The 26,672-nt window shown below is 38.3% G+C and overlaps 1 protein-coding gene across 2 annotated transcripts; it reads right to left on the reverse strand.

The window, feature by feature from the left end:
* Positions 1-4,224: 4,224 nt before the first annotated feature.
* On the reverse strand, positions 4,225-25,069 carry ASB15 (ankyrin repeat and SOCS box containing 15). 2 transcript variants are annotated; one of them, XM_081330229.1, is made up of 10 exons: positions 25,003-25,069; positions 18,379-18,519; positions 17,001-17,053; positions 16,427-16,558; positions 15,895-16,053; positions 14,136-14,381; positions 12,809-12,980; positions 9,706-10,276; positions 8,289-8,442; positions 4,225-4,728 (listed from the first exon to the last, which is right to left on the reverse strand). In XM_081330229.1, the coding sequence occupies exons 2-10, from the start codon at positions 18,495-18,497 to the stop codon at positions 4,556-4,558; spliced, it is 1,779 nt and encodes a 592-aa protein (XP_081186355.1). In that variant the 5' UTR covers positions 18,498-18,519; positions 25,003-25,069; the 3' UTR covers positions 4,225-4,555. The 2 variants fall into 2 exon arrangements, with proteins under 2 accessions (XP_081186355.1, XP_081186356.1); XM_081330230.1 differs by having other exon boundaries at positions 18,379-18,545; positions 25,003-25,035.
* Between the last annotated feature and the right edge of the window lie 1,603 nt (positions 25,070-26,672).

The raw sequence follows: 26,672 nt of genomic DNA on the forward strand, positions 1-26,672 counted from the left end.
GGTAAAAAAAGTCAAGATGCTGCTGCAACCATGTAATCAAAACTCTGACATAACAAATAAGAGTTTTGATTGCACTGATTTTTGGGGCCACACATGCTTCCGTGTGTGCGCACACACACAAACAGCAAACATTTTGCAGTCAGGAAACAACAAATTGGAAAAGTAGTCACTTGAAGCCTCAATATATTTTGTCAGGTTAAATACTTTACATGGTATTTTCTGATATCAGCATGGCAAATTCAACAATATGTTAGTACCCAAGTTGTAGTCTTTAATTCTATATAGGTTCCCTTCAATTGGAATACTAAGGATTGCAAATACCATGAAAAGACAGAAGAACTAAACATGTCTTCAGTAAAATTCTTAAACGTATCTATGAAATATTGCATGGACAATCCAATTATTGGACCAGTTTTACATTGTCCCATTTCATGTGAATGAATCCAAAGCTGGTTCTGCAGGATCTTGTCTACACAATAATCATAAGCAATTAGATCTGCCCCTTATATAGGGGAGGGCAGCCAGTGACAATTTAACCAACCAGAAACTGCATTTATTTTTCTAGACCATTATTAACCTTTGAATGGTAGAAATACACCCCCAAATTAAGAAAAAACTAAAGTTAAGTTCATTTATATTCAATAAGAATTCAGTATACTATACAGTATACAGAAAGAGCGGTGACTACCCAGGGGCATTTTAAACGTTGAAAAACTAACTGAATCCCAAATGGAACTTTATTTCTCAAAGCATGTGGATTGAAAGATTTTTTATTTTTATTTTATTTTATTTCATTATCTACTTCTGTTGGAAATCTGGATTCTTTCTTATGAAAAAAAGAAAGAAAAACTGAAAAGATTAAGACAACTTTGGGACTCAAAGGGAAACTTTAAAAGGGGCCTGGCTGACTGCCCATACATAACCTTGAGAACTTTGAAACAACAGCTGTGAAATGCTTTGTGTTGCCTATCTAGAAAAAACAATTCTTTTGTTTGGATTTTCTAAGTGTAAAGCCTTTAGTTTAAAATACCAATGTGGAAGAAGACCAGGAACAAAATTTACTTATAGATGAAGATCAACAAACTCTTGCTATGTTAAAAACACTAATCCAAATTCTTACCACAACCAATGAAATACTAAGAGGCTATGTGAAGGAACAAGAAGACAGCCCAGATATGAAAGCCCAAACTTTGACCACAATTTAAGAAGCATCTATACAAAATACAATAGAAAAAATGAAGCATTCAAGTACTATGACAGAAGAATCTACTATTAAACAAATATTGATATTTGAAAATCCAGAAAATACATTGACAACCTGAAAAAAGGAAAAGGTTTCTTATACAACTCAGAAGGAACTAGAGGATCTAGAAAAAGAACAGTTGGATGGGAAGACAAACAATTCAGAACAACTACGCCGATATGGAAGAATAAAGAGACGACCCACTAGACCTACAAGTGCTCTCAAAAAAATGGTGATTGGATGGTTTTGTCAATATCAATTAATATACATGATATTACAAGGAGATTGGTTCGATGACCCAAAAACAAGGACATGGAAGATGATTTGGCAAAGGAAAAAAGCTAGAATAAGACTCAAGAAGAATGGAGTTTCGACCATCTTACTGAAATGTGAAACAGAATGTACTTAAATAGATAAGATGTGTATGTTGAACACAAGACATTATGTACTGAGATAAAGAAAATTTTTGGTCATTAAAATTTAGCAGTATAAATACTAATAGCTAATTTGAATATTGACTTGTGCATAAAGGTCATGTAAAGGTGAATAATGTAGATAAGCTAAAAACTTATTGTTGAAAGTAATAAATAGGTCTATATGGAATGTTAAAAATGAAAATTATCAGTTTAAGCAAGAGATAGCAGATATAAAGAGGAAGAGAGGAAGCATTAAATATTGAAATAAAAAGAAATTTTGATTACTACTTAAAAAACAACTGAAAATTAGCAAAAAGGAAGGATATCATATTGTATCCTTAACTTGTTGACATAGAGGGTGAGAAGTTAAGTAAATGGGATGTGTATTTTGAATATTAGATTTTGTGAGGAATGGTGATAGATGAATTGGGAGTATACTGAAAATCTTGGGAATGATAAATATCAAACGTTAAATCTAAATGTTAGTGGAAATTAAAATTGAAAAATCTATTAGGTCATTGATTGTCTAAAAGATTGTGTGTTAAAAAAATTAGAATATGCATAAACTAAAAACTATGGATATATGTAAGAAAGTTATTTTCTATGTGATGGATAGGATAAAACTTGTCTTTTAATTTACAAATAGACAGTATATATGAAGGGAAGAAGAGAGGAAATATTTATGGTAGCAATTTGAAATCTGTACTAATGATATCTGTATGTAATTGAATTACTACTACCCAGCAACCACGTTGCTTTTCAAATATGTGAATGTAATATCAGAAAGTCAATAAAATTTGTATATATAAAAAAAGAATTCAGTATAGTTATTATGTAATGAATATTACAACTCTCTTGTCACTGAATTTTTTTTGTCTCATTAAATATAACTGTTTGATAATTTTAGGAAATTGTTCAGGGTGTGCCTGAAGCTTTTATACGGATGAAAATCCAGCAGGTGTCCATGCCAGAATTTCAAAAAGTTCAGAATGCATGTTGAAATTAGCATTGTCTGTTTAGAACAAACATTTTGTATGTTCAGTGATAATCTACATGTGAACAAACAGGCTTTGTATAAGAACAGTTTGTACATATGTATGTTTGTGTGCATCTTCACATATTTATGTTGTTGTTGTTAGTTGCGAAGTTGTATCCGACCCATCGCAACCCCATGGACAACATTCCTCCAGGCCTTCCTGTCCTCTACAATCTTCTGGAGTCCGTTTAAGCTCACGCCTACTGCTTCAGTGACTCCATCCAGCCACCTCATTTTCTGTCATCCCCTTCTTCTCTTGCCCTCAACCTTTCCCAGCATTAGGCTCTTGTCCTTCCTTCACATTAGGTGGCCAAAGTATCTGAGTTTCAACTTCAGGATCTGGCTGTTCTGTTCCAATACGACCGGCCCTGTTTGTGTGTCAGGGACAACCCCTTTTTCCTTTTTACAGTCAATAGGCTGGAAAAACCCAACCCAAATTTATTTACAGTTCAAACAAAAAAGCAACAGAATACTTCCTTCAATAAATGAATCAAAATATCAAACAAGAGTCAACAAACAAGAGTTAAACATAAGTAGCAAGAACAGACCAGGATTCTCTTAGAATGTCTCCAAACGGTTGCCTTCAGCAACCAGCCCCGCCCACACCTTCCCCTTTTATTATCAGTCCCAAGGCGTGGCTTCTCACTGTCTTCTCCTCCTCTCACTGAGTTGCCTCATTGATTTCCTCTGCTCTGCTCTGCTGGATTGCCTTCTGCTTCTAGCATCTCTGAACAGATTAAGCTGTGACTCTTCTGAGTCTGACACCTCGTACTCACACAGCTGAGCCTCATGAGGAACATGACTGGAGGGGCCAGGCTGAGAGTCCTGCAGTGCATCAGAGCCTCTGACACCAAAGGCTCTCCAAACCCCTCCTCCTCCTCAGATTCATCGAACTCAGCTGCTGGGAGCACAGGCTGACACTGAATCACAGCACTGGCCTTCTAAAGAGCAGTCAGGGTTGATCTCCTCTAGGACTGACCGGTTTGAACGCCTTGCAGTCCAAGGGACTCGCAGGAGTCTTCTCCAGCACCATAGTTCAAAGGCCTCAATTCTTTGGCGCTCAGCCTTTCTTATGGTCCAACTTTCACAGCCATACATTGCAACTGGGAAGACCATAGCCTTGACTATACACACTTTTGTTGGCACATATTTATATATGTATATAAAAGAGAAACTAAGATGTGAACATCAAATAAATAGAAATATATCTTTGTCTTATTTGACCATTGATGATATAGTGAGTTGCCCTGCAAAATAATCCTAAAACAAAATTAATTATGAGTGCTAAGCTTCTAATCTGCAAGCTGTGAAAAATAGGGAAAAATCCAAAATGCAAAAGAAGATTGTTTAAATACAATCCACATAATATTTAACATGTTTTTTTTAACTCTTAACAATTTAGAATTACAAGTTATATTGCATAAGAAATTTCTATTAGAATATTTCCAGGATTTAATTATGATATGCACTAAGAAAAAACACAATTTTTTAACAAATGAACAAACTTTATTTCTTACAGAAATGGAGAAGATGGTAATGAAACACACTAAAATCAAAATGCATAGGCAGGAGGGAAAACTAGCACAATTCTACAAGTACTGTATGTAAGTATAAAGTTAATATAAGAGTTCACACATGTAAAGTTGACAGCCATTTTCTGCTTCTATGACGCAAATGGAAATGAAGCAGTGAAGCTGGTGCCATTCCCCCCCCCAAAAAAAATCAAGTGTAAGGTATAAAAAAACCTTTTTCATGGGCCTAAGGAAATCATTAGAAGCAATCTCCTATTTTGCAATTTAGGTATTTTGATCCAAAGCTTTGTTAACTTTAATACGTAAGGGAATGTGTCTAGGATCCTAATCATTCCAAATGTAATTCTCTTCCATAAAGATCATATTCTTTGAAGAGGATAAATTTTGTTAAAATTGGGGGGAGAGGAAGATTCTTCACAGATAGAGTCTTCTCTCTTCTCACTAATCCTATAGATTTACGTATTTTCAGACGGCACAAATGCTTTAGTGAACGAGGATTCTCTGAAAGACAAAAAGAAAAGAAATGGAATGGAAAACATGTCTGATTAATTTAGCACTGAAGAATCATGTGGGCAGTAACCTTAGAGATAATTTGGTCTAACCCCATACTCAGTGTGAAATACATTAGAGCATGACCTCCACTGAAGCCAAACTGATCATATCATATGGCAACCTGTTTTTGTGGCTTACAGCTCATACAATCAGGAAGCTTCTCCTGTTGTCTATCTGAATCCACTTTTTGAATTCACTGATTCAAGTCTTGATCACTGGAGTGAGAGAGAATATTTTACATTTCTCCTTCTATGTCACTTCATATAGTTGCTGCTATCATATCTCCCTTCAGTTGTCTTTCTTATAATCACACCTGATTTCCAGAACTTGGTAGCTCCGCTTCACTCCAATTTTCAGAATTCTTTTTGAACTGTGATGCCCAGAACTAGACACAGCACTCCAAATAAAATCTGAAGAATGCAATGTAGAATGGAATATAAATTCCCATGATCTGAGCTCTTTGCTCCTATTAATGCACCCCCAAGATAGCATTTGCTGCTATTAACGCATCCCCAAGATAGTTTTTACAGTTGCATCACATTCCTAGTTCATGTTTAATTTGTGATCAATGGCAGTATCCATATCCCTTTCACATGTACTACAGCCTTTTTATCCTAGTGCCTTTCTTGTTTTCAACCTAAATGCAGAATGTTACATTTCTCCCTTTTGAATTTTACCAGCTATTTATGCCTCCTAGCTTTGTGTCATCTGCAAACTTAGTACCTAAGTTGTTGATAAAAGCTTCCTAGATAACAGGCATGGTAAAATCCAGAGAAGTCTATGGTGAAAACATCACATCATGTGATGTAAGTTGACCAAAATGAGACACACTGTTGCCAGCTGCCAATGCAGTCTAAAAAAATGCTTCTGTAGCACAAATGAGTAGCATTTGACTTTACCATACATTTCAAATTTTATTATTTCTTTGCTGGTATTAGACAAATGATATCGCTTAAACTACTCTTCCCTTATTGATCAAATCTAGTCTAGCTTTCAGATGCTAGAAATTCAAGTCAGTATTTCAAATATGTCAGTTTGGAAGGATAGCCATTTATTTATGATGCCAACTAAACTAATAATTATTTGAATTTCAAGACTTCCGATTTGCCAAGTCAGCCAACATAGACATCTGGAGGACGGCTCTCGTCTTCCACGTCCAGTTTTGCATCGCTGGGGGGTCCTAAAAGGGCCAAAGAGTCGCCCTGGAGGGGCGACCAGAAAGAAGTGGCTTTTGCTGAAATGCGGGGGAGCCGCAACCCCCCCGTTAGTGCCTGCATTCCCTTCGTACCGGCAGACAAAAGACTGGCCATAATAATATGGCCAGTTACTAGGCTGCAGACAGCTGAAGTCAAACTTACCATCAGGCAACATTAAAGCAGCGTGGAAGAGATGGGGGTAAGATTCCTCTCTTATACCTTAATCTTCTTCTTTTCACCTAAATAAGCTGCTAAGTACCTTCCCCCCTGTGGAGAGGGAGGGGGGAATTCAACCTTCCCTTCAAATAAGTGGCGAGCAAGCCCAGGGGTGTTATTTAAAAAAAGTTGAAAAAAGAAACGGACTAAAAGAAAAAAATGTTCAAAGTACTTGGGGGACACCTAGTGGCTAAACCTGAAATTGCAATCTGACTTTCTCTTTTAAAAAATCAAGAAAATATTTAAGAAAAACAAGATAAGATTAACCTTGAACACCAGATGTGAAACTTCACTATGGAAGAGTTTCAAAAACAAATCTATGCTATGTGGGAAATATCTTACCAAACTTATCAGTTCCTTTCTTTAGCTGGCGATGAAATAAGAGCTTTTGGAAAAGAACTAGAAAGCATCTCGAAGAAACAAACTCAAACTGTGACTACAACTAATATTTTATTGGGACAGAACTTAACAGAAGAAATTGAACAATCAAATACATTGGCAGAAGAATTAAATATTCAACAAATACAGACTTTTGAAGATTATAATGGAAAAAAGATGGAAAAAAATCTATTCAGACCAGGACAATTATATCAAGATGCGAAAATAATGAGAAGATTTGGTGCTGTTAACAGGCTCCTCAATCTTTCAAAAGTGGAGACTGGAGGGCCACTTCAATATGATATAAGAACACAAGAATGCTTTGATGATCCTGAGGCAAAGAAGCGAAAAATGACATGGCAAAGGAAGAAAGCAAGAATAAGATTGAAGAAATATGGACATTCTTAAGAGGCCTGAAATAAATAATATCAAAGTAGACAGGATTGTATTTGGATTACGAGAGATTGTTTTGATGAGTAGATAAAATACTGACTAATTAAAAAAAATAAAAATAAAACACAGATGTATGAATACTAACATTGAAATATTGAGTTCCTTAAATGATATGGGTTAAGATGTATATATGTTAAAAATGATAGAATGTAACTAATATACTTGAATATACTTTAATACATCCATGAGAGGATGTATTAAATATTGAAACGGAAGAAATTTGGTTAATTTTTAATATGTAGAAACTATAAATGAGAAACAAGAATATTATATTGTCCTTCTCCTCTTTCTCCTCCTTGCAATTGGTATTCTAATGACTACTATTCTAATATTGTACTACTAATATTGATATGGAAATGAGATAAATAAGAAGTGTATTACATTACTAGGTATTGGAGAAGATCGTGTAAAGGGAAAGGAGGTTATTTAGCAATATGAAAATGAGAAATTTTAAACATTTAATTTTAATATCAATGTAAAATTAAAGCTAGAAAAATATATAAGGTGTTTGATGTTTTAAAGATGGAATGTTAAAATATAAAATATACTGAAGTATTGATATATAAGAAAGCTATTAAATAACTGATGGATAGCAATGAGAAATATGTTAATTTAGATAAGAGATAGTATGTTTTAAAGGAAAAGAGAGAGAGGAAGTATTGGTTACAACAATTTGGAGATTTGTAATAATATGTATTTGTCTGAAATGGAACTATTGTAACCCAGACACCACGTTGCTTTTTAAAGATACTATTCTAATATTGGAAAACTAATAATAATAATAATAATAATAATAATAATAATAATAATAATAATAATAATAATAATAATAATAATAATAATAATAATAATAATAATAATAATAGAATTTCAAGATGTGGAGTTTTCACTTACAAGGAAAAGTGGTTTAGAAGTTCCAAATACACCCATTTGTACATTAGATCATAAATTATTGTTCTTTGCCATTGATTTTGTATTACACATTTGCTTTTCTGTAACTATAGTTCTGTAATAGGCTTCCTACCTATAGATTCTCTTGGATTCCAAGATCAATTGATTCCCAAGATCAATTTCTCCCCTCTATTGCTATAGCCTTTGTTCACCTAATCCTTATATATTCACAAGACTATAAGTACATCTGAAGATGGTATTGTTAAAAAGCAGGACACATTGTTATAACATAATAGCATCAAATTATTCAAAATCTTCAAACACAATACATTTTTCTTTTGTTTTCATAATTCCAAGCCAACAGTATTTATTTACCTAATATTTGCTGGATTTCTGGCCATTCTTTCTGTGTCTCCAAGACAAATTTAAGTTTAGTGCAGAGAGGTACATAATCCATATAATCTATCAAAATGCGGACAATGGGTCCAACTAAATGTTTCATCCAAGGAAGTGTAATAAAGTCGCAGAACTGAAAGGAAATATGACCAGTGTTATACTAAATTATTTTCTAAAATGTATTATTATAGTATTGTGCAGAATTCACAAACAGATCATATCATAAAACAAGATGCATTAATCCAAACATTTCTTTAAAAGGCAGGAGAAGCTTGTTAGAATTCTTAAAATATTACAGTGCCATTTCATTGTATTTGCAGTTCTCTATATCGCTTTGAATAGGGACGCGGTGGCTCAGTGGGTTAGGACGCTGAGCTTGTCAATCAGAAGGTCAGAAGTTTGGCGGGTCGAATCCCGAGTGCCGCGTAACAGCGCCTGTTACTCGTCCCAGCTTCTGCCAATCTAGCAGTTCGAAAGCACATAAAAATGCAAGTAGAAAAATAGGGACCACTACGGTGGGAAGGTAACAGCGTTCCGTGCGCCTTTGGTGTCTAGTCATGCCGGCCACATGACCACGGAGATGTCCTCGGAAAAGCGCTGGCTCTTCGGCTTTGAAACGGAGATGAGCACCGGCCCCTAGAGTCGGAAACAACTAGCACGCATGTGCGGGGGAACCTTTACCTTTTATATCTCTTTGGGAAGAAATTGGAAAGCTATGGTCTGAGCTTAAGTACCTGATCTTTACTGGTATATCTAATGACTTATAAAACGTTAAACATTAAGCTTGTTAACAAAATAGATCATAGAACTCTTCTTTACAATACAGCTGAAGTTCATATGATATCTTGTGTTTTAATAGATAGCCTAAAAGTACCTAAATAATGAAATGACTACATTTGATAGTTAAGATGTAGACTTGCAACATTTTTGTAGGGAATCTAAGAGTCCTCTGATACCACATAATTTAAGTTTTCCATTGGATTAACTTGTTCTTCCTTTCTTTCCATATAGCACTAGGCATATTGCTGGCACTGCTCTATCAACAGTTCTTCCCTTGGCTCCACCCTTTGGAAGAAGGGTACATCTAGCAATATAATGCCGGCATCTCTAAGCATGTTTATCAGTAGCAGAGACAAGGACATAAACATGTGTCAGTGTTTTCTTTTTACAACAGCTTTTATCCTCATGCTACACTTGGCCTTTGTCATTATACCTAAAAATAGAAGAAGGAATAAGCATTGTTCATACAGACCTTAGTCACAATTTTCTTTGGAGGAAGAGATACAATCAAAGTGAAATATCTGAGATCTTAAACCCAACAATAGACAAACCTAACACACTCTCCTTAACAAATGTTGATTAATAATAATATTAAATATAAAAAATATATTCTTACAGGGTTATCTTTAATTACACAAGATGTCCAGCCTGGTAATATCTCTTCATCTGTTGTTGGACACAAAAAAGAATTTCCGAAGATATTGCCATGCATGCAATCAAAACAGAGGTCCACGTTGTACCCATGGTTAAGCAGCAACCTTAGCATGACTTCATCATTCAAGGCATATTGAATGGCACTGGGAAAATGAGTGTCATTCACAAGGTTAAAATAACAGTTGACATTTGCTCCATAAGAAAGAAGCAACCTTACAATTTCATGGTTGTTTGCTCTCACGGCCACCAGAAGGCAATTGAGAGGATCTTTATTGGGGTCTGCGCCAGCTTGCAATAATATTTCAGTGGAAAGAATGTCATTGTTGGAAACTGCAAAATAAAGCGCCGTTTTCCTTTCATCATCATAACTTTGTGAAATGTGTTCTGCCAGAAGAACATTGACATCAAACCCATTTTCAATTAGGAGTTCCAGGCACTGTGGATTTTGGCCATTTGCTGCTGAATGGATGGGACTCTGCCCACTTTTCCGAATTGCAGTTCTGGATGTAACTGGAATCAGGAATTTCAAAGCCCTAAAAAATAGGGAACATGTATTTAATGTGGTGGCTAAAATACAGACAACAGATAAGTTACAAAGATAAAGCTTAACTCTGGACTGTATAATTAAGATAGCAGAATTTTGTGTATTTTTGTGTTCAGAAGACTCAGCTTCAGTTGCTGATGCCTGTAGATTACAAGAAAATCTCAGGACTAGGACATTATACAGATAGCTAAATACCCAATGAAATTAGACAGTATTAAATGGCAATATTTAGCCTACATTCATCTTTGCATCTTGGCTTGAATTGGTGTACAGGTTACTATGGAGACTGTAGGCAAATCTACCTGTCTCCCATATAACAGTTTTTCCTGCTCAGATACAGAAGTAACTGACATATTGCTGCCATGCCCATTATACCACTCATGGAGTCTGGCACTCATAAATCTGATTATCAGAAAGGTTAGTTCTCTTTCTGATCAATAAATTACAATCTTCCTTCTGCAAGACCTAACTTAGACAACTATTACAAAATTTTCCAACTTTCTCACAATAGCTATAACTCATTATTGTCTTAGGTTTCTTTTTTGATGTTCTATAAATTTTATTTATGTTTTATTAGTGTTTTCTGTGTTTTTAATTCTGTGATTGTGCTTTATTGGTCTAGAATTTACAGTCAAGATTTATTGAGTGTAAATAAATCTACTTCTTTCAACTTGGTTGATGTGATGTTTCTGTGATGAAAAATAACTCTATTTTGTAAAGAACCAATTTCCCCATAACAACATACTGCACTTGAAAGATGTATTTTGATGACAGTATCAATTTAGTGACAATCATCTGTGAGTCAAAACAATTTCACTCTTATAACTTGAAAGCAAGCATTTGCCTTTTCAGTGACTACTAAATACAATGGTCAGCAACTTAGCTACCTCAATCTTTTTGAGATTTATAGCATTATCACTACTGCTTAAGCATTTAGAATTTGCCCTTGATACTCATGCATTCAAGATCATGGAATCACTTGTAAGAAAGAGATCTAGGAACAAATTTTTGTCCACTAAATCTCTTTTCATTTCAAAATGTTCATTGCCGTGAAAGAGCTCAAAAGTAGGAACTAAATTTTGTCACATAACACTTGAACATTATTTCTTTCCCCTTCTAAATAAATCTGGGGAAATGTTTGATTAGCATTCTAAGAAGCAAGTCTGGACCCTTCCTTGAATGATGATGAAACCCAATTTTGGAGGTTTCTGATTTCAAAACTAGAGAGATATCCAATTCCCTATTAGGTTCATCTGAGGAGACAGCAAAACTGTCCTCCTTGTTTTAAAGAAGGAATTAATTTAAACCAGTATTTTTAGATTGAAAACCTAGTGGAAAAAAGTATGTACCCTGTGGAATGTAGCTGTTCCTAACATGCCTTTCTTCTTGACTGTTTCTTACTCTTCCCATCTTCACTGTTCTTAACTTCAGAAAGAACCAAACAACTGATAGGGAGAACAGTCAATTTTTTCAGCATTATTATTTTTTTTCTCCCTTAGCTCATTTGCCATGAATAATAAAGACCATAAACTACTACGCCTAGGGTATACAATTCTGTCTGATAATTAAACTAAACGTAAACTTAAAATTGAAGAAGAATGAATGACAGAAAACAAAATATATTCTTATATTTTTAAGACAGTTTCCAAAACCACTGCAGATGGCCTGTAAGTATTGTAGAAAACAATTAATCATCATTTAGAGCAGACATGTCAAACTCGCGACATCATGTGACGTCGCGCGACGTATCGGAGCTTTTTCCCCATTGCCGGCAATGGGGTGGGCGCGGTTTCGTTGTGACATGTCCGGCCCGCGGGCCGGCAGTTTGACACCCCTGATTTAGAGGCAAGATCATCTAAGATACAGCTTGAGGGAAGCAGAATTGGTGAAATTTGTCTTGGTTTGATTTTTAATTTTTTTTGTATACAAGACTACGCATGTTTAGATTTACGTAAATTCATAGACATCTTGGAGGAGAGCAAGGGGAGCAAATGACAAAGCCCACATATTTACATAAGGAGCAGAGCTTATGTAGCAATATCACAATGCAGGTTTCATCGTTCTGAAGAGGCCTATGGACCCAGCAGATGTTAAGATTTCTACAGATTTCTCCCTCTTGTTTTTATTTGTAAAGTAGCTGTAAAATCAGGAAAAGCTTTATTGTAATGGGAGGGAAATTTAAGAATCACCACCAGTTACAGAAAGATGCAAGCATGTATGATATTCCTAACCATTTAAAGCCACTACACTCTAGTGTTCAGCCCTGAAAAGCAAAATCCCATTTATTTCTTTAAAAAAAACCCATAGGATTCAGTGGAATGTATTCTTAGGAAAGTTTGTATAGAAATTCAGCCTCTGTTTGAAGGCACCTCTAGGAAAGTTCCCCCTTTTTATTTTTTTGCATATGCTGTTTTATAACCCTTGCATACACTGTCCGTTTACAGTGTAAATAAATAACAAAACTGTCATCATTCATTAGGTAAAGTTGTTGGAAGAAGAAATATAAAAGGAACACACTCACAAATAGTGTCCTTCATATGCTGCTCTGTGTATTGGAAGATGTCCTGCCTTATTAGGCAAATTGCCACTTCCCCCATATTCCAACAGCAAAGCTATACAGTCTGGATTACCACCACCAGCTGCTTCAAAAAGTATTGATGACCCATCATCAGCTGTTATGTTAATATCACCACCTAGTGGCACAAGAGAAAGTAGACCTAGGTCTCAATATTTACTTATTCATCACAATTTTTGAAATCTCTGTACAGTATCATCATGCTCCAATCAATTGCTTATTCTCCCAGTTACAGACTATCCAAGCATTTTGCCTTTGGTTTCCCTGTTTTGAAATATTTTATGAATTGCTACAGCCTTACTAAGAAAGGCAAGTGTCTACTCATTGAATTTGCTCACGTTATCAAGGCAGTATGAACAGTAACTACGAGTTACTAGTAAATCTATGCCAGAACTCTATGTACTAAATTCAATGGCTTCACGGTAGTTTGTTTATTTATTTATTTATTTATTTATTTATTTATTTATTTATTTATTTATTTATTTATTTATTTATTTATTTAATTGGATTTATATACCGCCCTTTCCCGAAGGACTCAGGGCGGTTTACAGGGTATTTAAAACAAGAAATACAAAAGTTAAAAACAATTAAAAAAATTACATCAATCCCTGAAAAAGTAAAAAAACCCAATTAAAATTAAAATTCTCAGTTAATGTAGACATGGGAAATATACACATTTCCAAATATATATCTTTCCAAATGTTATTGAATTGTAGTTCCCACCCAGCCAGTGGGAAGAAAGATGGAAATTACAGGAAATAATCCTATTCCCTACTCTGTCCGGTTTATCCAGTTTGATGCTTCTAACTTATCGTGCCCTTATTGTGACCATGATAGATGTAAAAAAAATAAACTTTAGTAGGCCTTGCCTGTGTCCTCAAAAGCCATACAATCTGGTACTGCCTTCTTTAATATCCACTGTAGCTTCCCAAAGCATAGAAAAGTGGATTTAAGTAAATCTGAGTTAGGCAGCTAACATGTATTTTTAGTTGTAAATCTTAGGAAAGATGTTCATAAACTATTTGAAAGCAGTGAGGAACTATTCTCCTGCTTGAGCAGGGGGCTGGACTAGAAGACCTCCAAGGTCCCTTCCAGCTCTATTCTATTCTATTCTATTCTATTCTATTCTATTCTATTCTATTCTATTCTATTCTATTCTATTCTATTCTATTCTATTCTATTCTATTCTATTCTATTCTATTCTATTCTATTCTATTCTATTCTTGTTATAGCCAGTTTCATACCTCTTGCAATACAAATATTGTTAACATACCTTTATGAATTAAATATTCCAATACATCACAGTGTCCATATTCAGCAGCCACACCTAAAGGTGTTACTCCGTATCCATCTTTCTGTTGTACATTTCCACCATTCTTCATAAGAAGGACAACAATATCACTGCAGCCCTGTTTTGCAGCTTCATGCATTGCTGACCATCGTTTAACACATGGTTGGTTGATGACACAGTTATATTCAATCAGAATGGAAACCATTTCATGTGATTTCTGCCTTACAGCTTAAGAGTTATGACAAAGAAAAAAGAAGGGAAATATTTAGATGTCATATATTTCAAAATAACCCACTGCAATTGATGTAGTAACAAAATCTTGTGTTTTCACTGAATACCAAATACATGATTTTAGCTTAGTGTCAACATCCAGCTCGAGAATCCAAATAAATCTCCAGTTTATTCTGTTTCCAAAAATCTTATTATTTATTGAATACATGGCATGGCAATGTCAAAGCATAACTAACTCAGGTTCCCAGACACCAGTTCATAGAATTAAACAATAATTTCTCCGGTCAAACCCCCACCCTCTCACATAGTCCATATAAGCAATTTCACTTTGTTATGGGAACCGTCTGCTTCCTCTCCACACCTGCTGTAGTGTCCTTGGAAAGGCTTCAGGCTTTCATGGTCTTCAGTGGAATCATAGAGGTTTAACTTCTCCATCTAACCCACTCTAAAGCAACACCTCCCCACTCTTACTCTAATGGCAAGTTGAAATGAAGAGACACATAGCTGCCAAAGTTTCATTCTTGACACTTAGTTTGTGATGCAGATCAAATTCAACCTGTTATTCAGATTTATATTTGCATTTGATTTTGATAATAATTAAAAATATTTTAGAATTAAGGATATTTTCCCTGCTTTATTTGCTGAAGAATCTACAACAAATATTCAACTTAATGGACCATTGGGACAGCAGTTCAGCTACTCTCTACTGGCTATTCATCTGAAAAGAATGACATCTATGATGTTGTCATAACATATTAAAATCTTCTAAATCAAAATTTCACTGTAATTACAAACAAGAAAGAGGGATTAAAAAACCATTCTGGAATTAGTGGCATGCAAACAAAAGAAATAAATTATTTCCTATTGTCATCATTCTTATATCATGGACACTAAACGAAACCCAACAGATGCTACAACTATATATTTTTTAAAATTCCTTCATCAGTTTTAGTGCATAAATTCTGTAAAAAATACAGGGACCAAGAAGAATAATCTGAAAGTGAAAAAAATGAAACATAACTGAGCAACTGACAACAAGCTCTGCTACATTTCTATCCAAGTGGAAATCATCTCAAACGTATGTTCCCCTTCTTTGACTTCTCTTAGCACATCTTCCTCATGTGCTGAAGGCTTTCCCTGGAGCTATGCTATCAACACAAAGAGGAAATTAGGTCGTTGCTCAAGAGAATACACCAGAAGCACAAGAATGACATGAAAGTTAGTCTACCCCTTCTGGCTATCAGTGGAGGGGTGGGTGGGAAAGCTCATTTACTAAGAGACCTAAGGAAGCAGTACATTAAAGAACTTACCATATGTAAGATCAACTTGTATGTGTAAGCAAAGTTATAAAGGCAGGCTATGTGTAGTAGAGCTTAATGAGCTAAACATAAGAAACTCATATGATTAAAGATGTGCGTAATCAATTTCCAGGTTCTACAGTATTCAGCCTCTGATCCTACAAGCTCTAGCAACAAGCTAAAATCCCCAAAGCCATTTATAAAATAATTACCAATCAGAAGAGGTGTTTCTCCTTTTCTGTTCATGGTATTTGGCCAAACTCCCTTTGCCAACAAGGTCCTGACATTTTCCACGTGGCCAGATTTGGCTGCCAAAGTTAATGGTGTTTCTCCATCACATGTCTTATATTCCCACATACTTTTATAAGATGCTAGGTTGAATTAAACATAAATTTATCAGTGCTGCAATTGTTATATACATATAATTGCTTTAGAAATGTTTAATAGATCATGTACAGTCCAAATCTCATGACATTACAGTTGCACTGAATAGATGCTTTTGCCACAATCTATACTGGCTAAATATAATTAGGTGGTAACACCTAATGAACCTTCATCACTGAAAGTACATATAGATGTATTCATGAACACACCTGAAGTGGAGCTCAAAGTTAAATAAGCTTATTGGTGCACGTTCTGGAAACAACTTTGAATTCTTTCAGCATCCTAGGTGAACATTGACTGGACACAAGTCTTTATTCTTCAAATGTATTGATTCTAGCTTCAAAATCTGGGCCAACTTACCATCCAAAATTACTTCAAGTATTTGCTGAATTGGCTGAACAGCAGCTTCATGTAAAGGAAACCAGCCTCTCTCATCAGCTTCATTCAGAGCATATTTGTATTTCATATAGTTTTGAAGATCAAAGACTAGTCCTAAAATAAATAATCTAAGGTGAAATGAAGCAAACATTTAGGAGAGGCTACTGTTATCTTTAAAAAGACAAGAAAGGCTTGTTGTAAAGATTAACACATTTAGTAAAAGCACAAGCTTTTATTGATTAAATGTGAGGTTTTGTTTTGCTCAGGAAGGAGCTATAGATACCCATGAATATATGGGGAAACAGTTGATCCGGTAGGCTTGTTTTTTATTATGTATTGTTTTTTATTATGTATTGCCCTGTTCACCGCCCTGAGTCCTTCGGGAGAAGGGCGGTATACAAATTAAATTAATAAATAATAATAAATAAATAAATAGATACAAAGAAATTTTAAAAATACAGTATGTGACAACTCACAATGCAAACAACTGTAAACAAAACAGGCCCCATGCCCTTTCAAACTATAATACAATTAACTTAACAATAGGCACATATACCTTCTCTTATGGCAGCTACAAGTTTCCTGTTCTGATCACTGACAGGTACAAACCTATAGGAAAAAAAAACATCTATAGCATCTCACATTTTTGGGGCTATTGCTGTAATCTCATAAAATATCCCTATTTTCTGCTTCTGCAATACTTGTTTCCTTCAAGTCAATCTCAAATTCTGGTGACTTCATGCACACAGCCACATAGTTTCTTCAGCAACTGTCCAGCATTTTCTTCCAGTCTATCTTACAACCCTGGAATATTAAGGTGGTCCCACAACCAAATGCTAATCAGGTGCAGCCTTGCTTAGCTTTTCAAAACCAGCAGAACTAGATCCTATTATTTAGTTGTGTTGTTGTTTTCATAAGTGAATTGGAAAAACTGCATAAGTACTTCTAGTTACAAGTGAATTTAATTGGAAGGATTACAATCTTTTTTTGCGGTCAGGTTCAATGTTTCTCCATCTCTCCTCTTATGTCGCATGTCTCCACAAATCAACTAAAATTGCCCACCTACAGTACATAGGTTATTTGTCCAATTTGAAGGCAAAGCGCAAATATAAGTTGTTCATGAATTTCATTTCATTTCATTTCATTTATTTGATTTCTATACCGCCCTTCTCCCTAGGGACTCAGGGCGGTTCACAGGGCATATATAAATAGCTATACAAAAATTAAAAGAGAATTAAACCATGCCCAATTAAAATACAACAATGCTAGAATAATAAAAACCAATTAAAAAACCCATATTCCCCATCAGGCCAGACCAGCTAATTCAAACAAGTGGGTCTTCAGCCCGCGCCGGAAGGAGCGAAGGTCCGATGCCATCCGGAGCTCAACCGGCAGTTGGTTCCATAACGCCGGAGCGCCCACAGAGAAGGCCCTCCCCCTGGGGGCCACCAGTCGACATTCCCTGACCAGAGGCACCCTGAGGAGGCCCTCTCTGTGGGCACGCACAGGGCGGAGGGGAGTTGACGCCGGCAGCAGGTGGTCCTCGAGGTATCCCGGACCCATGCCATGTAAGGACTTAAAGATCATAACCAAGACCTTGAATGCTTACTGCTTTCAGAAACCTGATTTTTTTGAAAATCAATATTAAATCAGGAAACAAAAATAGCTCAATAAGAATGTTAACATTACACTCTTTTATCATTTATTAAAATATGTATTTTAAAAAGATTAGCATCACTGTAAGTCATTAAAGTAGACACATCAACAGGTTACCACAAGTGAAACTGCTGAAAAAGTAGGAATAGCCTAATTATGTTCCCTACCTTGGCCTTTAAAGCAATAAATGAAGCACCATGTACGAAAAGGATGAGATACTCAGACTTTAAAGCAGAGAAATTCAAAACAGGGTTTGGCCTACCACATTGCTTAGTTACCTTGTCTCATGATTGGGAGAAGTCCTTTGCTGATTCCGTTCAGTATTAAGGGACTCCTGGATACTAAACTGAATAGCATGTTCAGTGAGATCTTCATTAGAGTCCTCATCTCCTTCCATTCTTTTTTTAGGTGTTAAGAAGCTGTTTCAAGCCATAAAAAGATGATGCTAAGTGAAAAATATGCCAAAACATGAGACAATCACAAGTTTATAATTATTACAAAGTTTAATTTCATTCTTCAGATTCAGTATGAGAACTGCAGTACAAAAAAATAAAGCAAAACATATTATATTTTAGCATCCATTACATACATTCCATTTTGTCAAGCAGTCAGAAAGTTGTAAAGCACAGAATTTACCCAGAATTGGTTTCCTTTGAAAGGAAGAGAATGAAAGTTTATTATTCAGCAATATAAAGACTGAGCATCAACAGATACAAAATTTAAATTTATTGAACACTCTTTCTTTGCCAAAAGTTTAAAGCAGGGGTCTTCAGACTTTGGCCTTTTATGACTTGTGGACTTCAACTCCCAGAAATCCTCAGCTAGCGTGCCTGGCTGAGGAATTCTGGGGGTTTAAGTCCACAAGTCATAAAAAGGCCAAGTTTGAAGAGCCCTGATTTAAAGCAATGCTTCTCTAACTTTCTGCAATTAATTGCAGCTGTTTGGAAAATGTGAGGACTTCCATTTTTTAATTATTCAGTCTTAATTATTTTTATGACCTCAAGGAGGCAAACGTATCTAATGCTCTGTCCTCTTGCTATTTCCCCCACAACAACCATCCTGCAAAGTGAATTGGGCTGCGAGAGTGTGACTGGTCCAAAGTCACCCAAGTGGTTTTGATACTCAAGTGGAATTAGAAGGGGCGTTGTCTTACCTGAATGCCTTTTCTCAGCATGATGATGGAGAATCCACAAATGGGTTAACTCTGTCTTCCTGCCCAATTAGACTAAGTCTGTCAAATTTGCCACGCCTCTCCTGGGGCAGGATACCTCCCAGCCACGACAAAGGTGAAGCTATTGACGACAGTCTGACGTGTTAGCTCCCATACCCCTGACACAGGACCTGACGGACACTAAGGGGTGGGTGTGGATTCTCCTCATCATGCTGAGAAAAGGCGTTCAGGTAAGAAAAAACCCCTTCTCCAGCACGATAGATGGAGAATCCACGAATGGGTCATACCAAAGCTGTCCTGTCCCTATGGGAGGGAATCAGTCTGGGCCTGTGTCCCACCCTGTGGCACTATTTCTTGTAGCACTCTCTGACCGAATGAGGCATCCGCGGAGGCAAACCTATCCAGTTTATAATGCCTCACGAAGGGGGAAGGTGAAGACCATGTTGCCGCCCTACAAATGTCCCCAATGGACACTTATGTCGCCCACATCGTGTAAGGTGCAGTGCTGCGAGTGGAGTGAGCAGTGATATTACTTGGAACTGACAGTGAATGTGATTGGTACGCCCCTGCAATACAAGCCTTGATCCACCTGCCTATAGTGGAGGCAGAAACCTTCTGCCCCAAAGTAGAAGGTTGAAAGGAAACAAAGAGGGCTTCCAACTTGCGAAAGGACGCTGTCTGCTTAAAGTAGTGGCGTAAGGCCCTGTGGACGTTCAGGGCATGCCATTGACATTCCAAGTCATGAAATGGATGAGGACAAAAATCTGGCAGAATTACCTCCTGCATCCTGTGAAACAAGGTATTGACTTTTGGAATAGGAGGGATCCAATCGAAGGACCAACCTGTCATCATGAAAGATGCATAAGTCCTCTCTGATAGAGAGAGCTGCCAGTTCAGAAATGCGTCTAGCCGACATGACGGCTATCAAGAAGGCTACCTTGATTGTCAAGAACCGCAGTGTACAGGTTCTGATGGGTTCAAATGGAGGTGAGGTAAGGGCCTGCAAGACCTGCGGCAAATCCCAAGAGGGATACCGGTGAACCACAGGTGGTTTGGTGTTGCTCGCTCCCTTGAGAAATGAGCATACCACAGGATGTTGAGCCAATGGCTCTGAATTGCCACATGTAAGTACCGTGGATAGAGCTGCCACTTGTCTGCGGATAGTATTGGGTGCCAAACCCTTGTTGAGCCCCTCCAATAAATAGTCCAAAATCCTCGGAATGGTAATAGCCGAGAGATCTAACTGGTTCTTTGCCCACCAGTGACAGAAACTTCTTCAAGTGGAGTCATAGATTCTGTTTGTTGTAGGCCATCTGGAGGCCTGAATCATCGCAATTACGCCTGGCAAATAGGACTCACGCATCAGGAGCCGCCGTTCAAGTGCCAGGTGGTTAACTGGAGCCACTGGGGTTCTGGATGTTGCAGAGCTCCCTGGCTGAGTGTAATGCGACCTGGAGGAATCCCCCATGGGGGAGAGATGAAAAAGCTCATGAGGTCGGCAAACCATGGCCGTCTTGGCCAGTGTGATGCAACAAATATCACCTCTGCCCGTTCTTGCAGTATCTTGTGGATGACCACCGGGATCAGAGGGAGAGGCGGGAATGCATATAGCAAGCCCCCAGGCCATGGACTGCGGAGGGCATCCGTTCTCTCTGCTCTGGAAAGGGGAACTGGGAGAAAAACCTTGGAAGCTGGGAGTTTGCCGGAGAAGCGAACAAATCCAGTACCAGATGACCAAACCTCTCCGATATCTCCCCGAAGAGATTGGTATGCAGACGCCACTCAGAGTGATCCACTGTCGACCTGCTCAGAAAATCCGCCTGCTGATTTGCCTCTCCCAAGATGTGCTCGGCCCTGAGGGAGAAGAGGTTGGTCTGCCCAGGATCCCAACAACTGGGCCTCGGCCATAAGGGACCTGGAAAGGGTACCCCCTTGCCAGTTCACATGGGCTTTCACCGCCACATTGTCCGTGAGGACCAGGACATGTTGTCTCACCACCCTGTTGTGGAAGTGGCGTAGGGCCAGATGTATGGCTGTCCTGACGTTCCTGAGATAGACTCTGCATAGTTTTGTGTCTATGACCGCGCCCAGGTGAAGAAGGCAAGTTGAGGGAACTGTCTGGCTCTTTTGAAAGTTCACCGAGAACCCATGGTCTTGGAGGGTTTTGATAGGCAAGGCCAGGTCCGATTGAGCAATCTGAACAGAAAAGGACTGGATGAGGATGTTGTCCAGGTAGCACTGAATGTGTACCGGAACTGACCTCAAATGGGCGGCCAGTGCCGCCAAAATCTTTGTAAATACTCTTGAAGCCGATGAGAGGCCGAACGGTAAGGCTCTGTATTGATGATGGTGGTTTGTGTAACAGAACTTGAGGAACCTCCGGCGGTCGGGAAGGATGGGGATGTGGAGGTATGCTTCTATGAGGTCGATAGATGTCAGGAAGTCTCTTCTCCTGATGCTGGCCAAGATGGACTGTAGCGTTTGCATCTTGAATTTCTTGTATGCAAGATAAGAGTTCAGCCCCTTTAGGTCGAGGATTGCCCTCCATCTTCCCAAAGCCTTCGGAATGACGAAGAGGATGGAATAGAACCCCCTTCCTAGCTGTCCAGCCAGTATTGGTTTTACGGCCCTTATTTCCAAGAGGTGCCAAATAGCCTCTGTCATGAGAGCCCTCCTGACTGGATTTTTTGACAGTGAACAAGAAATGAAGCACTCTGGGGGGTTGGATATAAATTCTAGAGACAGGCCGCACCTGATTGTGTCAAGGACCCAGGAGTCTGTGGTGGTGGTCTCCCATTTCTGATCAAAGAGAGTCAATCTGCCACCAATTGGAGGGGCCTCCCTGAAGTCATTTGGATCTTCTGAAGGGACGGCCCCCCATGCTTCAAAAGGGCCATTTGGCCTGAAATTGCAGCCTGGGTCTGTCTCTAGTCCCAGATTGGTCAACTTGACGGTCTGATCTGGGAGGGAAGGAGCGGGAGGGCGGAGCAAACTCCGATCCTGACTCTGATCGGAAAAACTGTCTATGGGCGTACGGGGTAGGCTGTCTACCTGCCCATCTAAGGAGGTGAGACATCACCTTACGTTTGTCCTTGTTTTCCACCAAATAAGGTGTCAAGGCCTCTCCAAACAGCTGACCACCACAGTATGGGGCAGCCAAGTGCCACTTGGATTTAACATCCGCTCGCCAGTGTTTGAGCCTGCGAGGAGTGACATTGGAGGCTATGGCTCAAGACGAGAATCCGGCAGCATGTAGTGATGCATTTGCCATGTACTCCGAAGCACCCACTAACTTGCCTAAGTTCTGGGGCTGGTGGATGGATCAGGTTGGGCAACCTGGTCAGAATCAATCTTAGCAGTAGTGCAGGCCTTATGGAGCAATGATTTGAAGAACGCTGGATTGAATAGGCCCACAAAGAGAGGAGGGTCTGGAGCAAGATCCTCATCCTCCGAGTGCGGCAGGTCCATTGGGTTGTACTCCTCAGAGAACGATACTCAGCTGCAAGGAGACCGGGCAGGAAAAATAAGATCGGAAAAGTCTGGAGCTCCCGACTGGGAGAGATAAGTCGGGGTCATTGAGGCCACTGAATCGGGTCCAGACCTTTGTTGGCGTGTCGAGGCCAACCCCTGGGCAACCGCCTGGGAGATCAGGGCCTATAATTGCTCTGGTGACCACGCTCCCTGTGCTTCTGAGGGTCGAAGACTGGCTGCTGTGGGCGTAAAGGTGGCCTCAGGTCTTGACTGTGTCACTCTATGGATAGGAGGAGCCAGTCGAAGGTTGGGTCCCTGGGTGAAAGGAATCATCTCCTCCTGTTCAGCCCTGGGAAAGTAGGATTGGCCAGCGTCCCCATCTGGAGACCAGGCCCTTTGGGTAGACAAGGTGGGAGGAGCAAGATGTGGGCCAAATCCTGAGTCCTCTGTGAGAGGAGAGGAGACATGGTCAGAGCCCATCATGCCTTGTTTCTGGGCTTTGGAAAACTGTTTCTCTAGGCCTGGTGTCTCCTGCTGGCCTCTTTCTCTGCCACTTTGGAGGGCCTTTTGCCAAAAATGGCTTTGGCCTTGAGTTTCCCAGCGGCCTCCAGCTTGGAGGACTTGTGCTTTGGCTGCCCAGAAGTGTTGGGGGCACCATGCGAAGACTGAGGTGCCGTGTTGTCTGCCATCACAATGGGAGATATCTCAGTGGTATGCTGAGAGGGATCTCAAGTAGAGGAGCAGAGTACTGACCTGTGGCTGTATGCCGCCTCACAGGGATCAACAAGTACTCTAGGGCAATGGTGGCTGCAGGACCAACTTAATGGACACTGGCACACCTGCAATGCTCCTGATGGCCATACCAGTTGAAAGCACCTTTGGTGCATTGGACAGGTCTACTGTGGCGGCAAGATCACCTCAGTGATAACGGCCAGCTCACTAGTCCTAGTTGGTGGTGGCAAGGCCAAGAATGGCATGGCCAGCACACATTGTCTGTTGGAGTGGACGAAGAAACACCTAGGCTGGGTCCTAAGGCTATAACTGTTGCCTCCTGTAATTGACCATCCATTTCTGAGAGGCTTGTCCAGAGAATGTAAGTAGGGAGGCGAGGTAAAGGTGATTGGATCTGATGTTGTAGGAACAGCTGGAACTGATGGCCACTGTCACCTCAAATGTGTAGCCTGCGATACTATCGCTCTACGGCCTTGATGCCATGGTCAAAAGAGGAGCTCTGGTCAGCAACCACACGTCAGTTTTCTGAAATTTACTAATCCCATTGCTACTTGTCTTATTGCTAGAATGCTTCAGCAAACCATTTGTCAGCCCCCCTTTATCAGCATGGTCCACGTGTGAACTTGCTGACCAGCACTAAGTTTAGGGAGGCAGGTATTGGGACAGAAAGCAGGTTCTGAGTTGGGTTAGTGAAGAACTATGTGGGCCTCCATAGATCACCAAAGATCTCTGAACTACACTTTGAAAATCACTAGTCTAGGGAGACAGTATGTTCATACAACCCAATCTCAGATTTTTGTTTTCTATCTCGCCTGAACCAGTGTGTTCTTTCAGTAACTTCCTGGTAAAAAATGTCAGGGGGGTGAAAGAGATTTGGAAAGTCATCTCCTTTGACTGTTACCTAGCTTTCTCTGCTCCCATTAATACACATCACCAGAAAAACCACAACCTATCAACACATATATTACTACCTCAGAACAATCCACATTTATAACCCTATTCACAAAAATTGACAGCAAATTCATTATATTATGATTTAATTTTTATTTTCACATGAAAATAAAACTGAAATTACTGTCACTGACTTATATTCCTGAGCTCTAAAGCTAAAATGAAGCATTTCAAAGTACACAGATTTTACTAAAAGTGGATATATTGAGCAGTTTTTCACATCCAGGAATGGTGATTGGTTGGTGTTTAAAAAGGATTTTATTTGTACCAAAGTTTGCTTAAAATCAAATTCTATATGTCTTAGGCATGGATTAAATATTTACTTTTACTCTATCTTTATTTATTATGCTTTATTATTTTTATAAATAATTGTTGATGATTTAACACATTAACAATGTATGCATATCAAGTTCTCCATAATAACAAAGGGAGTAACTACACAGACATAAATTATTCATAGCAAAACAATCTGTCATTATTTCCAATCTCTGTCTGAATTTATTCATAATATAATATTTCTGGTTTTAAGTTAACCGTACTATATTAAATGACAATCTATAAAGGGAAAAAAACCTACCTTTCAAAAGTTTGTCATTGTTTTATTGGCCACTGAATTTCAAACATGTAGAGACATAGGCCTTTGGAGCGGCTGGATCATGTGGTATTTCTAAAATTAAATACGTCCTTGATAGTTAAATTAAGGTTTGACCTCAGACAACTGAAATACAAGCAGCCTACAGGAAAATATGACACACAATTATTCCAAAGTCTCATCAAAGGTTATCTGAAGTCTAACAGATATAATAAAACTATTTGCCTCATGATAGGCAACATCTCTATGGTCATTAACCAGAGCAACCAATGTTTAATGTTATTACTCTGCTGCAGCATGTAGTACCTTAGCATTTTATGCAAATCTAACCACTTTGGATTTTACTATACTGTCAATTGTGGCTTAGTAAAAACATGGCTAAATAAATCATGGCAGACTTCAACGTGTAAAGCTAAAGTTTGCACAATATAGAATTGCAGGTTACCAGGTTATGAGTTATATGATTATATGAATCAGCTGGTATGGTAAATTTGTGTTCAGTATTGGGAGAACTTAGACCTGGAGTCAGTCAAAAGGTAACCATGGGTTCTAACAATACAATCCTGCAGTGAAAAATAGCATCCCTTTCCTTAGGTAAATAGAACAGTTGGAAAGAGATGAAAATTAAATGAATAATATTAATAAAAAATGAATGCCACTGGAGAAAAATGGAAGGAGTTGGATATATGTAAAATAACAATTTATCTTCCACAGTGGAAGTTGCTCTACAACGTATGATATAAAAGCAATCATAAGAAGAGTTAAAATGTTGTTTACAATTTTAAGCAGTTAAGTAAGTCATCCAGCATTTTATCCCATAGTGCCCCACCTGGTGTTTAAAAGAAGATGGAGGCATGATAGTAGCACAGTAGCACATTTTCAAATTTTAAGCCAATGACTCCCTATCAGTGGAACCAACCAAAAAAAAAAAAATAAGGGCACAACTACTTGAACTCCTGGAGAAAATATTGAAGGGTTCTGTAACTGGAAGAAAGGGAAATTGTTTAGTCTAACTGTTGCTTTCTTGCTTTCTGTAATCGGCTTCTGCACCAGGGAAATCTCATGCAAGCGTGGGCAACATGTACATGGATGGGATGTACCGAAGGAAGGAATAAGGGAGTGTACAGGAATGATTGATGTCTTCCTTATAATGTAATGGCTCTGTTGTCTGATTTTCATTGGCTAACAAAGTTTCTAAAGCAATGCTACTAACTTTCTAAGGTGTGGCATTTCTGGACTTAACACTGCCAGTGTTTCAGCACTGGAGTTCCTTAGAAGACGCCCATCTGTAAACTACCGTAAACAGGCCTAACCCTGCTTACTATTCCAGACAAACATGGTCAAGTAGATGGTGCCATCTGCTGAGAATCTTCAGGAAGAAGATTCTTTTTGTAAAACAAAAAAATATTTAAGAAACAGAGCATAGAGATAATACTGCCAGCTATATTAAAGATAAGGAGGCCATTTACTATGTAACTGGATCATCCTATATTGACTAGAAATCCAAATTGTAGCCCAATACTTCTGTACAACCCCGGATTATGTCATTTTTGGTCTATATATTCAACTTAAAATAGCACATGACCATCATTAAAGGACAAACATTACCTGAAAACCCATATTTTATCCTTAATGATATATGCCTTTATTAATGT

The sequence above is a fragment of the Vipera berus genome (genome assembly GCF_964194415.1).
Source record: "Vipera berus genome assembly, chromosome: 6".
Lineage (NCBI taxonomy): Eukaryota > Metazoa > Chordata > Lepidosauria > Squamata > Viperidae > Vipera > Vipera berus.

Bases quoted from the DNA above. Each gene is read 5' to 3' on its own strand.
- ASB15 (XM_081330229.1), bottom strand. From the start codon at position 18,497: ATGGAAGGAGATGAGGACTCTAATGAAGATCTCACTGAACATGCTATT. The intron at 16,054-16,426 runs GTAAGTTGGCCC...AATTCAACCTAG, and splicing joins ACTTGAAGTAATTTTGGATG to CATCTTATAAAAGTATGTGG. The intron at 14,382-15,894 runs GTAATTATTTTA...ATAACTCTTAAG, and splicing joins AGAAACACCTCTTCTGATTG to CTGTAAGGCAGAAATCACAT.